The sequence below is a fragment of the Tasmannia lanceolata genome, unplaced genomic scaffold (assembly GCF_043159265.1).
Source record: "Tasmannia lanceolata isolate RefF3 unplaced genomic scaffold, GAP_Taslan_0.1 ptg000029l, whole genome shotgun sequence".
NCBI lineage: Eukaryota > Viridiplantae > Streptophyta > Magnoliopsida > Canellales > Winteraceae > Tasmannia > Tasmannia lanceolata.
Window position 1 is genome coordinate 7029907 of NW_027518706.1, and position 15682 is coordinate 7045588.

Genomic DNA, 15682 nt, shown 5'->3' on the forward strand with positions numbered 1-15682 from the left:
TATTTTTTTACTACAGAAAGTTAATTATCCAATACTTATGTTGAGTTCCTTTAGGCTCTGTTTGGATTGCAAGAAAAACATTTCTTAGAATTTTTTTTTTTCATTCTACAATTTAAAGAAAATGATAGTATTATGGTTAATTTATACGGATGTTCTCATAAAGTGAAGGTCTATCTAAATAAAAATTGAGTAGGGTGGGTTGAAGTCATCTTTTTTTTCTTTTTCTTTTCTCTGTGTAAAAAAATAAGAAAATTTAGCAATACGGAAATCAGGAGATTTTATATGGTGTAAGCCCTATAGTCATGTATTTTTCAAAGAGTAATGTGCAGACTACACTATATAGCATGATCCAAACCGTCCATGTGATGGGCCATAGCGTAAATAGGTTGTGTCCAAATAATCATTTCTATAGGATGATCCCAACCCTCTGATCTATAGAGTAACTACATATTATGGAAACCTCTATAGATCGGAGGGTTGGGATCATCCTATGGAAATGATTTTTGGGGCAAAACCTTTAGTGTTGTCCGTACATTACTTTTTGAAAAAAAAGGACTATAAGGACTTGCACCATATAAAATCACTGGAGAAAATTAAGGAATGCGGGCATTAATCACCGAAAAATACGGATTGCTGATACCAATTACAATAATTAAGAAACTCAGGTGATTCTTCAAAAAACAGGTGGAAAAAAACCCCAATACCCTTCTGACATTATCAGAGTCCTCGTATGTTGCCCTTCCTGACACATTCACAGCCTAACATCAATCATTATCTTTAAAGTAATATTTTATTATTTCTCACTTCTCTTTTGGCTAAGAACGTCTACATTATTGAATATTTTATTATTTACACATCTCTTTTGGTTGAGAACGGCGACGTTATTGAATATTTTATTATTTCTCACATATCTTTTGGCTTAGAATGGCTACATTGTTGAATTTTACTATTTCTCACATCTCTTTTGGCTGAGAACGGCTACTTTATTGAATATTTTATTACTTCACATATATCTTTTGGCTTAGAACGGCTACGTTATTGAATATTTTATATTTCTCACATCTCTTTTGGCTGGAGAACAGCTATATTATTGAATATTTTATTATTTCTCATGTCTCTTTTGGTTGAGAACGGCTACATTATAAGGTATATTGTTAACGTTCATTGGCCCATCATATCAAGAAACACCCATCGTTCAAAAATATCAAGTACGCCGCCGGATTCTAGAGTGCGCTGCCGGAATATCGAGTACGCCGCTAGAATATCAAGTACTCTGCCGGATTTTCCGGGTTCAAACATATGTTCCAAACGTATCGAGTGCGCCTCCGAAATCTCAAGTACGCAGCCGATTCTAGAGTACGCCATCGGAATATCGAGAACGCTGCTGGAATATCAAGTACGCCGCCAGAATATCAAGTACGCTGCCGGATTTTCTGAGTTCAAACATGTGTTCCAAACATATCGAGTACACCGCCGGATTCTGGAGTACGTCACCGGAATATCTGAAGTACATAAAAATATTTCAACTTGTCAAGGAACCAACAGTCTCTGCTTATTGCAGACGGTAAAGATTAAATGCTACCCTAGTTTCTCTCAAAGATAATACTAAAATATAAAAAAAGTGGTTACAAAGAGACGTGACAAATAATAAAATATTCAAATCAAAATTTAAAGCTAATGATTAATGTTGGACTATGATCATGTCAGAAGGTTATTAGGGTCTTTTTTCCACCTGTTTTTTAAGAATCACCCGAGTTTTATAATTACTTTAATTGGTACCCCAATCTGTATTTTTTGGTAATTAATGCCCACATTCCGTACTTTTCTCAATATCTAGAAAAGTATGGAACGGGGCATTAATTATGAAAAAATACATATCACAGATACCAATTAAATTAATTATTAAACACAGGTGATTCTTCAAAAACGGGTGGAAAAAGGCCCCAATACCCTTTTGATGTGATGAGAACAAAGATAGACTCCTCGTAATTACCACCAGACGGTACACCTCAATCATTCTCTTTACATGTACCTTTTCAGTAAAAAAATTCTCTAAAAAATTTCTACTTGGAGAAGAAATGGGTAATGCACGTCTCATGATAGTCACCCAATATATAGGAAAAAACCGGCCTCCTCAAAAAGATGTTGGCCTCCTAAATAAGAATGCCGGCGTCCTTATAATTACACCGGCGTTAATTTCAAAAAAAAGTTGGCCATCAACGTTGCGGAGCCCTCGATTTGAATGCTTTACGTTGGCGTTAAAGTAAGGTAAACAAAAGCACATCTCCTTAGAGTTACAAGTCTTTTAGAACAAGAGTTACTAGTTTAACAGAACAAGATATATTTGCAAAGTGTTAATGTTTTCAAAAAGTTAGAAGGTATTTGAAGTTCTCTTTAAAGCGCTCTTGAAGGTCTCTTTGAAGCTCTCTTGAAGGTCTCTTTAAAGCACTCTTTTATTTTTTTAATTCCTGCAAAATATAATAGTAAGGGGTAAGACATTTGTCATTTTTTCAACATTAACAGCAAGGGTTTAAGTCTCACAGTTCTCTGCACATCAATGGCATATTTGTTGTCGTCTATCACGAATCAAATATTGTTGTGGTTTTGCTTGCTTCTATTCTATTGAATCTTAACAATCTGAGTTAAGAAGATGGAGAGGGTAGAGTTACTTTTATGGTATACAAGAGTGTTTGCTAGTGATTTGCCATCGCTTAATAAATCGATCTCTTCATGTAATAGCACATTATTCACGAGGAATGACAATGTATAATGAATGATGATTTTGGTAGAACTCCTCATGCACATTAACAATGTTTGATGATCGGTTTTCTAAATTAGAATAGGGGGACTTATATAGTTGCTCTTACAGAATACAATACCATACATTTTCCATAAACCTCGGCCAAAAATTAATCTCATAGGGTGCATCTAATATGGGGCATGTTGTCGGCCGTGAAAGAAAAATCACAGTCCCTCAATAGGCAATCCATGTACTTCATCACAAATGCCTCACATTCAAATCTGCACGCATAGATGTGACACTACGCATGATTATTTTTTAATTTGGAAGATCATAGAGAGAATCCTTTTAAATACACTCACTCATTGTTCTGCAATGGTTGTTTTGTTGCACTCAAAATTGGTCATTCTTCAAGATTTTTGCAGCAGTTTGTTAAGTATCTCTTAAAAAATTTAACCCGTGCCGACATTGATTATATATAATATTAGTATGCTTTTTTCCAACAGCATATGATTAATCATAGGAAACACTTACATCACTCTCCACAGGTTTGGTGCTTTCTACGCCTAACGAGTCGAACATTATGAATACATTGCATTCCATATCTACCATAAGAAGAACCCAGTGGACTCCTGTATATTGGAAGAAGTATTCGTTTGATGTCATTAATGGGAATGCGGTTTAAGTCCCTAAGGTATGGTGCTAGAGATTGCATGGTCGGCAAGTTGATTTCATGTAGCTTTACCTGCATTTACAGCTAGTAATTATAATCATGGTTTAAAATTTCGGTTTCGGTAACCGTTTCGGACCCCACCAAAAACCGAAATTTCAGTCCGAAATTTGGTAATTTGGTTCCAAATTTCGGTCGAAATTTTGTAACACTTTTTTTTAAAAATAAATAATGTCATTAAATCAAAATTTCGGACCGAAATTACAGAATGGCTAAAAATTTAATTTCAGAAAATTTCGGTTTCGGTCCCCACGGAAATCCGAAATTTTGGTCCGAAATTTAAAACCATGATTATAATAACCATGGAATGGATAAGCATAAAACTGGTTAAAAGGCAATCAATAGTGACTTTCACCTACCGTAAGGCAGGACTGAAGGGGTAATGCATCGGCCCTTATCCTGAGCTCCGTTGTCACCCATTAGATTAAGGTGCTCACCATAAACATCAATGACCTACATAGAAAATCAACCGGCATAGGTCAAGGATCAACCACCACAATGTAAGGAAGCTGTTCAATAATGCTCTCCGTATCTATAACAAGCCCGTCTGATTTATAAAGGGTCATAAGATGGCTCTGAGTTAGAAAATCCTTTTGCCCGGTAATTATTGTTTCCCTGGAAGAGACAAGTAGGCAGCTAAATCGACATACCTAAATTACCAATATCCCATTCAAAGATTAACCGCATTCAAGTACCACATGATTAGAGTCCTTACTTTATCTCTCATATAATTTGGGTCATTCTTCTATTTGTCTTGGGCAACATTCTTTATTCCTTATCCCTCAAAAAGAGATATATGGCAACTAAATCTCCCACAGGGGTTTTGGTTCTTCCCTACCCTTCTCTGAGTGCCAAAAAGGCGTCCAACTTCTCGTCTCGACTAGACTCATAGATTTCCAGCCCCTCCAACACTATTGTTCTATTGGACCGATCAATGTCGCCCGCACCCCTTTGTAGAACACTCACACGGTCAAGTTGAGCTTGCCCCTCATTAATCACATTTACTTCTCTCGCACGCTCACTTAGCTTCCGATCATAGTTGCGATATTGTGGCTTGACTGACTTTAGCTCTCCCTTCATCGCCAAAGTCTCTGCTTCAACAACTTTCCTTAGCATTCTCTCATGTAACAACTCTTGTCGAAGGTGATATACAATGTTGCCTACGGGTTCCTGTTGGAGGCTACTATCATCACTCATCATCTTCATGCGTAATATCGCAGGCTTCATGCACAACGGAAGCAAGGGTCATAAGATTCTGAACGACCAGTATATGCTTTGACTGATCTGCTTGGCCATGGTTATCTTCAGGGACTCGTACACCAGTGGTCTATCACAATAACAGATGTGTGGTGATAATCTCGATGTACCAAAGGGTGAAATATATACAATATCGGTGACGATGATACATTACCGGGTCAATGGGATGCAGAAACATAACCTCATTCCGAATCAGTTGTAGAACCGTGATGACCTGGACATTGATTACAAGCAACTGCTGAGAGCAAGTAAACATGCAGATTGCAATCAATACTTCTTGTAACCCCTCACCTAGGAGTCATTCAACTGCATATCCTTCACCAACTTAAACATTCCTTTATGCTCAATCCTCCTGCTGTGTGCAGTGTCTTTCCGTTTAAATAATAGTAGTTTATGGGTGCCAAACATGGTAGTGACAAGGTATTCAAAGACAACTGGAACATGAACCAACTAGCTACTCTTCCTAAGATAAAGAAGGGAAAACTACAAGACACCCCCTAGATCAAAACATATCTATAAGAATCCCCCCAAAATTTTCATAATTAACAATGATACAATTTTGTCCCTTAAATAGCTTTTAATTTTCTCTTTTCCCCATTTTACCCTTCATTACATCACCCTTAGAAATCCCTAAAATCTCTCCATCACCAAAGACAACATTAAATCCTGTGAAAATCTCTAAAAAAAGGGCAAAAAATATATCTAATGAGATTTTATATGGTGTAAACATGTATAGTCCATTATTTTTCAAAAAAGTGTTGTCCGGGCCACACCTTAGTATGATCCAAACCGTCTATTTGATGGGATCCAAACTGCCCATTTGATGGGCACACCATAGGATGATCCAAACCGTCGATTTGATGGGTCACAAGGTAAACTGACTGTGGTCCAAAATTCATCTTCATAGGATGATCCCTACCCTATGATCTATATAGGTTCCCATAATATGCTATGCCTATAAAGGTCAGAGGGTTGCATTGATCCTATGGAGATGATTTTTTGGGCCACAACCTATTTACGTTGCGGCCCATCAAATCCACGGTTTGGATCATCATGCGGTGTGCCCACCAAATGGGCTCTTTGGATCATCCTACGGTGTGCCCATCAAATGAAAAAATAACCATACAGGCATAAACCACATCATATCTCATATGACAGAGATGTTGCCTTCATAAGAGAGATATGTTTAGATGATTTAAGGTTGCCTTTATTATTGAAGTGAGAGATTTTAGGAATTTCTAAGTTATCTACAACTAAGGGGCCGTTTGGATACACGGATTTTAGAATTCGGGATTTCTTCAAAATTGTTGCTAAGATACAAGAGAAGAAGCGCGCCAACCGTCGTTTTTGACTCGTTTTTTTACTTCTCGCCCTTCTTTCAGTCAGCAGGAGATTACTAGATCCTCCCATATTTCTAGGTTTTAAAAATCTCAGGTTGCAGGAGAGATTTTTAAAACCTGATTTTCTCGCTTAAAATCCAAGAAATGCTACCAAGACAGCATGCAACAGCTGGATCATGGACCATCTTTTACACTGTTTTTAAACTAAAAACCTGGATTCTAAAATCCGCGTATCCAAACGGCCCTAAGGGTAAAATGGGTAAAAGAAATAATTAAAAGCTATCGTCCTATTGGTAATTATGAAAATTTTGGGGGATTCTAGCAGATACGTTATTTTCCTAGGATTTCTAGTAGTTTTCCCAATAAAGAATAGTAATAAATGCATTTCCCATGACAACTGTGAATAACGTACAATTAGCATAGACGTGTTTGAAAATAATCCGAATTCTATCTTTAGATAACAAGCGTTAGAAGCCCCCGCTTTACATAACGAAAACTAGTCTCTGATGCAATTAGATTGTAGAGAAAAGGTGAATGCATGTATCCATGGCTTTGAAACAAGTGATGGTGCTGGTTTTTGTGACTACTTTTCTTGTTTTCATGATTGTCTATGGAGTGGAAGGAAGAGGAAGAATTCTATCAAGGGAAGAAGATTTGGAGTTGGAGAAACAGCTAAAGCTTCTCAATAAACCCGCAAGAAAGAGCATTCAGGTATAACTATCTCTGAAACATTTCCCACTATGTTTTTTTTTTTCATTTAATTTCTTGAATAATACAGGGTTGTTAATGATATATCTAACACCCATAGCAGAGCTGTTGGTCTATTATTTTTTCCTTTTAAAATAAAAATAAAAATAACGGTTTTGATAGGGAAAAGATGACACAATACACACAAGGGAAATGATATATCTAATTCCACAATACAAACTTGGGAGTTTACTTGGCCATCGGATAGTGCTTGCTAATGTACATTCTATCTATTAGCTAATGTAGTGTTTACAAGGCTTATTGCCTTCTAAACATGTACATGCAAATTGATTTGGGAGTTTGCTTGGCCATCGGGTAGTGCTTGCTAATGTACATTCTATCTAGTAGAGATTCTGTTCTAGTTAATAGGTGATTGATCCAGTTCTAGCTTATTGCCTTGTAAATATGTACATGCAAATTGATTTTTTTATGTGCTTCAAAATCAATAAATAATAAAAAGTTGACTTGAAATTGGCAATATATTTTGGCCATCATTTTTTTTTCAAGGCAAGAAATAATGAATATCTATAACATTAATGAACAGTAAGGATGTCTCATTATTTTTCTTGAGTCATATTGATCCCCAAATCATTTTTCCAAAATTATTTGGTCTTTAAACAATGACTGTTCATGCCATATTATTTATCCACAGACTGAATATGGAGATATCTTTGACTGTGTTGACATTAACAAGCAGCCTGCTCTTGATCATCCTTTACTGAAGAACCACAAAATTCAGGTATAAAGTAATATCTCTCTCTCTCTCTCTCTCTCTCTCTCTCTCTCTCTCTCTCTCTCTCTCTCTCTCTGTGTGTGTGTGTGTGTGTGTGTAATTGTTTGTGATTATTTTGTACATGGGTCACAAATTTTACATTTTCTTACATATATACCAAATTTCTAATTTGGGTGGTCCCTTTTCCACCTGTGTAGATGAGACCCACTTCCCTTCCAAAAGGGTGGACAGATAAAGATTCAACAATTAGTACAACTATACAGTTTGGGCTCAAGGAAGGGTGCCCTATGGGAACAGTTCCAATACGTCGGACTCGAAAGGAAGACCTAATCAGGGCTCACTCAGATTCTACTCCCCTAAAGTACCATGTAAGCAATGACTCAGGGACAAATATCACTCAAATTTTGCTCTTCTAAAGAATCATGTGAACCATGATTCATTGAAGAATTTGTATTAAAAATTGACATATTAGTAAATTGTGCTTGTGGCTTAGCATTCTAGGGTTATCTACGAAAATGGAGAGGTTTTAGGTGCTCAAGCAGTCATCAATGTTTGGAATCCATCAGTTGCTGAAAACAAAGGAAGCCTTTCCAAATTTTGCGTTAGGAATGGTGATGGTGCACTTGTTAACAGTATCGAAGTCGGAACTGGGGTAATTCATCTCTATCTCACTCTGGTAGCCTAAATTATCCCAAGTTTGCTACAAGAAAACTGAGTTTTACCGGCATGGACGACACTACATGAAACTGGGCATTTAGCGGCAATCACGACCGCCGATAAAAGTTCAATTATCCATTTTCAACTTTTTTTACAAACGAAAAAAAAAATAATGTGAGCCAGCCCTATTCAGATTTTATTTAGAGGGACCTTAAATTTATGATGATATCCTTCTAAATTAACCAAAACTATATCATTTCCTTCTAAATCGTGGAAACGAAAAATTTCCCCTTCAAAAATGCATTTCTTGTGTTGACCGATGTCATAGATTATCGGTTTACATGTGGGCCACCGCCCACCATGACCATTGAGATAGTTGTAATGTGATATCAAATAATAAAGTCTTTATATGGTGTTAGCCTGTATAGTCTATTATTTTTCAAAAAAAAAAAAAAAAACACGGCATTGCTTGGATTGAGATAGTTGTTATGTGACATCAAATATGTATATGGTGTAAGCCCGTACAGTCCAGTTTTTTTTTTTTTTTTTTTTTTTCAAAACCATTGTGTGGCTTACACCATAGGATGATCCAAACTATCCATTTGATTGGCCACAACGAAAATAGTTGTTGACCAAAAATATTTTCCATAGGATGATCCCAACCCTCCAATCTATAGAGGCTTCCATAATATGTAGTTCCTCGGTAGATCGGAGGGCTAGGATTATCCAATGGAAATGATTTTTATGGCACAACCTATTTATGTTATGGCCCATCGAATGAATGGTTGTAGTAAAATCCCAAATAACATGTTTTGCTTTGTTGAATCTCAGGTTTATTCAGATATAGTCGGGGACAATCAGACTCGACTCATTACACGTTGGACTGTGAGCTTCGAAAATCTCTTAACTGCATCTATCTTTTCAGTCTAATTAATGTGTCATTGGTGTAAAACAAAGGGTTTAGCTAATGTTAGGGTACTCGTTAAGTTGCATTGGAAACTCAATTTTACATATGTTTGAGACTTCTTTTTTTTTTAATTATCAAAACATGTGTAGAAGTCTTAGTCCCGGTTTAGTATATCTGATCGATCTCCTTGCCCGGAAGCTACAAGCAAAAGCTAAAGACTTGAAAGCGTTACTTAAAAGAGGAACAACAAAGAATCACTTGCACTTGAACGGAACTGTATAGATTATTTATCTTCTCTCGAGTACCTTCGCACATGTGTACATTTAAGTTTCAAATGCACCTTAATAAATTTCCTTAGGGAAAACTCGTTAGCAAAACCCTAAAACTAATCATATCTATATCTATTTTCATCTAAACAGGCAGATAACTTTCAGAAGACAGGCTGCTACAATTCTCTTTGCCCAGGCTTTGTTCAAATTAGCCCTAAAATATCTTTGGGGGCCGTTGTAAAGCCATATTCCACCTACAATGGGGCACAATATGGTTTGAGAATTATTGTGTTCAAGGTAATGTTGTTGTTTTAAGCTTAATAAATAACTAAACTTAGATCTTTCGTAGTTAACTTTGAACATTTACGATTTATAAAAAATCATCATTTTGGGTTTTTTTCACACTCATCGACGTGATTGTTTTCCCGAAAGGAAAATTATCACTAAATTTCTTACCCTTTTCAAGTAGGAAAAATGATAAGTTGAACCATAATCACCCTATTCAATTTTTATTTAGGAAGACCTTCAATTTATGATGAAATAGTTCTAAATTAACCATAATCACACTATTTCTCTCTAAAAAAATTTCCCCGCAATTCCAGCAAGCTCTCTCTCTCTCTCTCATGTGACTACAATAAAAACTCACATTATTTATCTCCTCATTGACTGTAGGATCAACATCCTGAGAAAAAAATTTCTTCAGAAATTGTTTTTTTTTTTCTTTTTTCTTTTTTGTTTTTTTTTCTTTTTGTTTTTTTTTCTTTGCAACCCAAACATGGCCTTAAACCCTCTCACTCTTTATGTTTCATGCAGATACGATACATTTACAATGTTTATTAAAAAAAACCCGATGAAACTCTCTCGTAATGATATCAACCAATATCATCATGATATCAATATCTATACTACCTAATATCATCATGATATCAACCAATTTCATTATTTTAACTAGCGGAGAAAGAATTTACAAATTCATAAAACAACGTAGACAAAAGGGAAAACACTATTATCCATTCTCAAAAAAGTTTCTAATTTGGGAAAATTGTTTCTGCGCTTAAGTGCAGATAGTTTATCTGCGCTGGCCGTTAAAAAAAAAAATGTGGCCTCACAATTTTTGAATGATCCAAAGCATTCATTTGATAGGCCCTTGCATAGATAGGGTGTGCACAAAAACTCAGCTGCATAAGATCATCCTAACCCATCCATTTATATCTATCCATTTTTAACCTCCACAAATGGAAGGGTTAGGATGATCTATCTATCTATCTTTGGACCATCCAAATGAATGCTTTGGATCATCCAAAAAATGCAGGCCCACATGATTTTTTAACAGGCCAGCGTAGATAAGCTATCTGTGCTGGAGTGCATAAACATTTATTTCTAATATATTGGATTTGCATATATCATTTCTTTGCAATTGATATTATAATTTTGTCATTTTTATTTTATGACAGGATCAGACAATAGGACAAGGATACTGGTGGCTGGGGGTAGACGAGACAGTTGTTGGATATTGGCCAAATAACTTATTTACTACTTTATCTACTAAAGGGGTCACAACTATATGGTGGGGAGGGGAGGTTGTGGGCCCCCAAAACGAACCGGGTCCACCAATGGGGAGTGGCCATTTGCCTATGGAAGGCCCCAAAAAGGCAGCATACTTTAGAACACTTAAGCTCGTAAATGTGAAATTCTTCCTGGAGGACCCGGACCAATACAAACTCAGTACTGACTCGGATGCAGTCATGTGTTACCAAGCTGATGGGGCTGCACGCTTGGGCCCTCCATGGGAGTTTACCTTTTATTATGGGGGACCCGGGGGTTGTTAAGGGTATAAATCAAGGATGTAAGAAATAAGTAAAATAAATTACATGGGAATTGCATTTGCACTTTTTTCTTATATTTTTTTTCTACAAAAATTAATTATCCTATACTTATGGTGAGTTAAGGTTCTGTCAAGAAAAACATTTCTTTAGGAATTTTTTTTCATTCTGATCTAATCATCTAATAATATATAAGTAAACCGGAATCAAAAACCTCATAATTGAAAACAAATAAGTGGTATTCTTTCTGAATGTGACCATATATCCCTTCTACTCCTATCCCAACATATCCCTCTCTTACTCTCTAAACAAGGACTCTTTACAAACAAGGACTCTTTCCAAGTGTATCTCATCTCTCTCGAAGACATCTTTTCAAACATATCCTGTACGTTTCTATCTCAAACTTCATGGATGAGGAGATGAAATCATCTTCTTCTCCGATCAGCTCCATTCTTTGCAAACACATATAGATGTTGCTAGAGGTGTTCTTCCATGTAGTCAACCACTAAAGGTACAAAATTAAATGTTCCAACTTCCAAACCATCTAACGTAAAAGGTGCAATTTGCATTGAAACTTACTTGTTGGATGGTCACCATCATTCTATTGATATTATGTTTGGTTTGTGAGATAATTGAATAAGTGGGCATGCCCAAAAAAATTCACATTGTTGCATATATATTTTCTTCCCCCCGTTGTCCCACTAGTATTTAAAGGAAAATGATATGATTAGGGCTGCAACAGGGTCGGGTTTTCAAAACCCTAGCCCAACAATGGAACCCATTATCTCGACCCTGACCCTGAGTCAGGGCCGAAAAACCTCAACCCATTGCCCGCCCTACAGGGCTCAGTGCGACCCTGGCCCGCCCTGATTGGCCCTAATTGGGTAGGGCCGGGCCGGCCCTGATTGACCCTAGTGCAAATACCTGTTAAGAGTGCCAAAAATAAAGCAACCACATATCATATAGAACAAAATGATCAATAAACAGAGAAAGGGAACAAAATAAGACAATATGAATTCAATAACATGACGAGCAGCAGAGACAATTAATAATAATAATATAAAGAAACATCTATCCAAGATAATACAAAACATTAGCAAAAGAAACATGCACAGATGGTTCAATTCTATAATAGAAAACTTAGGGTCGGGCTGGGTCAGAGTGACCCGAGGCATTAACCTAGAACCTGACCCGACCTGAGTCAGGGTCTAAAAAATGAACCCTGACCCGCCCTCAAGGTTGGAAAATCCAGCCTTGATCCTGTTCGGGCTCAGGGCGGGTCAGGGCCAAACTTGCACCCCTAGATATGATTATGGTTAATTTAGAGGGATGTTCTCATAAATTGAAGGATTTTCTTAGTAAAAATAGAATAACATGGGTTAAATCAAGTCATTTTCTTTTGTGGGTAAAAAAATAAGAAAAGAGAAATGATCAATTCGCATCCTCTGTAGAATGATTCGCACCACTTTTCACACGAAAAAATGCTTTAAAGTCTGCCAGAATTCACGTTAAAAGGGATGCGAATCATAATACAGGGGTGCGAATATATCATTGTCCTAATAAAATTTGGCAATACGGAAATCAGTTTCCTAAAAGCGCCATCTCGGAGATTTCTCCCGCAGAGCGCCTTTGCTCAGAACTTGGATCATTAGCCCAATATTTCCCCTCTGCCTCCTTGTCTTTTATCCCTTTCTTTTCCCCTAATGTCACTCCTAATTTTCCTATGGCTCTGTTCACTTGTTTTCCCGGGAAAGGAAAGGAAAAGAAAGGAAAGGAATCTGACATGGCAAAAAGGAAAGGAAAGGAAAAGAAACTGTGATTTTCTCTTGCTTTCTCGCTGTTCACTTGCCCATGAAGCGAGGGAAAATATGCAGGAAAGTTTTTTTCTCGTTGTTCACTTGCCCAGAAAGCAAGGGAAAATATGCAGAAACCCATATCAAACATATTTTGCACAAGATTTTTTTTTGGGCATTAAATGCTAAACAACACATAACATAATAGCATTTTCTTCATGTTTTTAATATACTTTCCTCTTAATTTATGGACAAATAACGGCCGAAGAAAATGACAAGTTACGTCTGAAAATATCAAAGATAATCAAAATGCAGAATCAAAATTCAAGCGGTACCTACGAACCTTGAGATCTTGAGGAAACTAATGCACTGAAATGAGATACCAAAAATAAAGAATGGACCGAATAATAATGTGAGCATTGGGTCTCCAACATAAAGGAATGATCTTCAGAGCAGCAATGAAATCGACATAGATTCATAAATCTGGACCTCCCTATCAGCTAGCATCAACAACCATAAGAAAAATAGAATACTAAAGACAATACTGACAAATCCCAACACACAGAAAAGCAAAACAGAGAGTTTCCCTACTGCCCTTGCCATTCCATGAAATTGCTAAATGACATAGCCTTTTCACTAATTTAGCTTTTAAACATGAACCTATCGCTTTTAAACATGAACCTATCACCAAGTTTTCACAGGAATAACCAATACATGGGTCAATTTAGTATTCTATAAAGTTGAGGACAACAACTAAAGGTAGAATGTTTGTCTGTACAAATTCCAATTTGGAGAATCATATAAGCTAATTGCAAAACTATGCATGATATTTCATATAAGAAGCAAGGGAAATTTCAACAACTTTAGTTAGCCTCATTCCCATTTACATTGTAGGCAAAAACCAATACAGCAATTATTACTAGATAAGAGACTAATATCATTCATAATAGTAGAAGAAAAAAAGGAACTTGTTGCCACCAATGCATTGAAGGTTCTTTGTCAACCAGATAATAACTATGTCTCTGAAACCAATAGTTTCATCAATGATGTTTATGTCCAAAATCAACCAGATAATAACTATGTCTCTGAAACCAATAGTTTCATCAATGATGTTTATGGCCAGGCCATGAAATTGCTAAATGCCATAGCCTTTTCACTATTTTAAGCAATGGAAAAGAGTGAAGATGGAAAAAAACCCAATTGTTTTTCATGTAATTGTTTTTTCACATGGATTCATGGATTCATGTGAAAAAACCCACTCAGACATGAAAAACCCACTCAGACATGAAAAAACAATTGGGTTTTTCACATAACAATTGGGTTTTTCACATAGCAAAACAATTGGGTTTTTTCACATAGCAAAACAATTACATGAAAAACCGACTCAGACATGAAAAAACTAGCATTCATGGAAAAACGCACATGAAACAACTAAACAATCCAAAATGAAAAAACCCACATGAAACAATGAAAACTTCAACTCTTTTCCAAACAATTACTTCTTTGAATAAACCCACATGAAACAACTACCAGCCATGAAAAAACGTCAAGAAATGGCTGAAAAATATGTAAAAACACAACCCCTGAAATGTAGATCTGAACACACATCAAATGAAAAAACTCCATGAAAATGAGTATTGATGTAGATCTGAACACACAGAAGAGAAAAAAACTCAAAACCTTATTTCGTTCATAAGAAACCCAACCCCAAACGAAAAAAACCCAAATCCGAACCCTAGGTTAGTCATTTCTTGCAGAAAATGAAAAAATGAGAGGGAATGACGAGATTGGGCGAAAAAAAAAGCAAATGAGAGAGAGGGAAACGAGCACCAACCTTTCTAGTGTTCGCCGGAGGTGGAGCTCGCCGGAGAAGATGATGTAGCCGGCGGGTTCGTCGAGGGTTTCGCCGAGGGAGGGTTTGGAGAGGAGAGAGACACGCGATGAGTAGCCCGTAATATTTTCCCGTGGGCAAGTGATTTTTGTTTTCCCACCGATTTTGCGCGATTTTGCGAGAAAAGAAAATCATGAATCTGTGGGAAAGTAGATTTTCCATGTAATTGTTTTGCTTTTCCACATCCTTAATTCGACTTTCCCGAGAAAGGAAGCGAACGGCGAGAAATAAGGATTCCCGAGAAAATTTTGCTTACTTTGCTTTCTTTCCCTTTCCCGGGACAACAAGTGAACAGAGCCTATCTGAAAATTTTCTCTTGTTGCTGAAGAGTCCCTTTTCCAATTGTTGTTGTAACTATTTCTTTGGCATCTCTTTGAAACTCCTTCACAATTTTAGGGAATGCCAAACTGGGAGAATCTTTACCGCCGGCGAGGCCTCTCCTAGACGATGACTGACTACCGGACACACTCAACCGGATGGCGACTCGAGAATGAAGTGTGTTTTCACCGACCACCACTCTTTAGTTTACGGTAAACCAACTTTCTTCCCCCTTTCATTCTTCTGTGTTTTATCTTTTTGGTTTTTTCTTCTCCATTTTTATTATGAAATTATGCTGATTTTGCAATGATGATATTGGTAATAAATGAACTTTCTTCAACCCTTTCATTCTTCTCTATTTTGACTTTGTTTAATAAATGAGATTCGTCACCAATTACCTTATTTTCTTTTTATTCTTTTTTTTTTCAATCTCATCCCTCTAAACAGAAAATTCTACTCTTTGGGCAAACAACAAGG

At 36.6% G+C, this 15682-nt stretch overlaps 1 protein-coding gene across 1 annotated transcript; it reads left to right on the forward strand.

Moving 5' to 3' along the window:
- The first annotated feature begins 6613 nt into the window (after nt 1-6613).
- Nucleotides 6614-11250, forward strand: LOC143858991 (protein neprosin-like). Its single transcript, XM_077369673.1, has 7 exons — nt 6614-6778; nt 7467-7553; nt 7745-7915; nt 8041-8199; nt 9036-9089; nt 9531-9677; nt 10835-11250. The coding sequence occupies exons 1-7, from the start codon at nt 6614-6616 to the stop codon at nt 11207-11209; spliced, it is 1158 nt and encodes a 385-aa protein (XP_077225788.1). The 3' UTR covers nt 11210-11250.
- The last annotated feature ends 4432 nt before the right edge of the window (nt 11251-15682 follow it).

Bases quoted from the DNA above. Each gene is read 5' to 3' on its own strand.
- LOC143858991 (XM_077369673.1), top strand. From the start codon at position 6,614: ATGGCTTTGAAACAAGTGATGGTGCTGGTTTTTGTGACTACTTTTCTT. The intron at 8,200-9,035 runs GTAATTCATCTC...GTTGAATCTCAG, and splicing joins GTATCGAAGTCGGAACTGGG to GTTTATTCAGATATAGTCGG. The intron at 9,090-9,530 runs GTGAGCTTCGAA...TCATCTAAACAG, and splicing joins GACTCATTACACGTTGGACT to GCAGATAACTTTCAGAAGAC.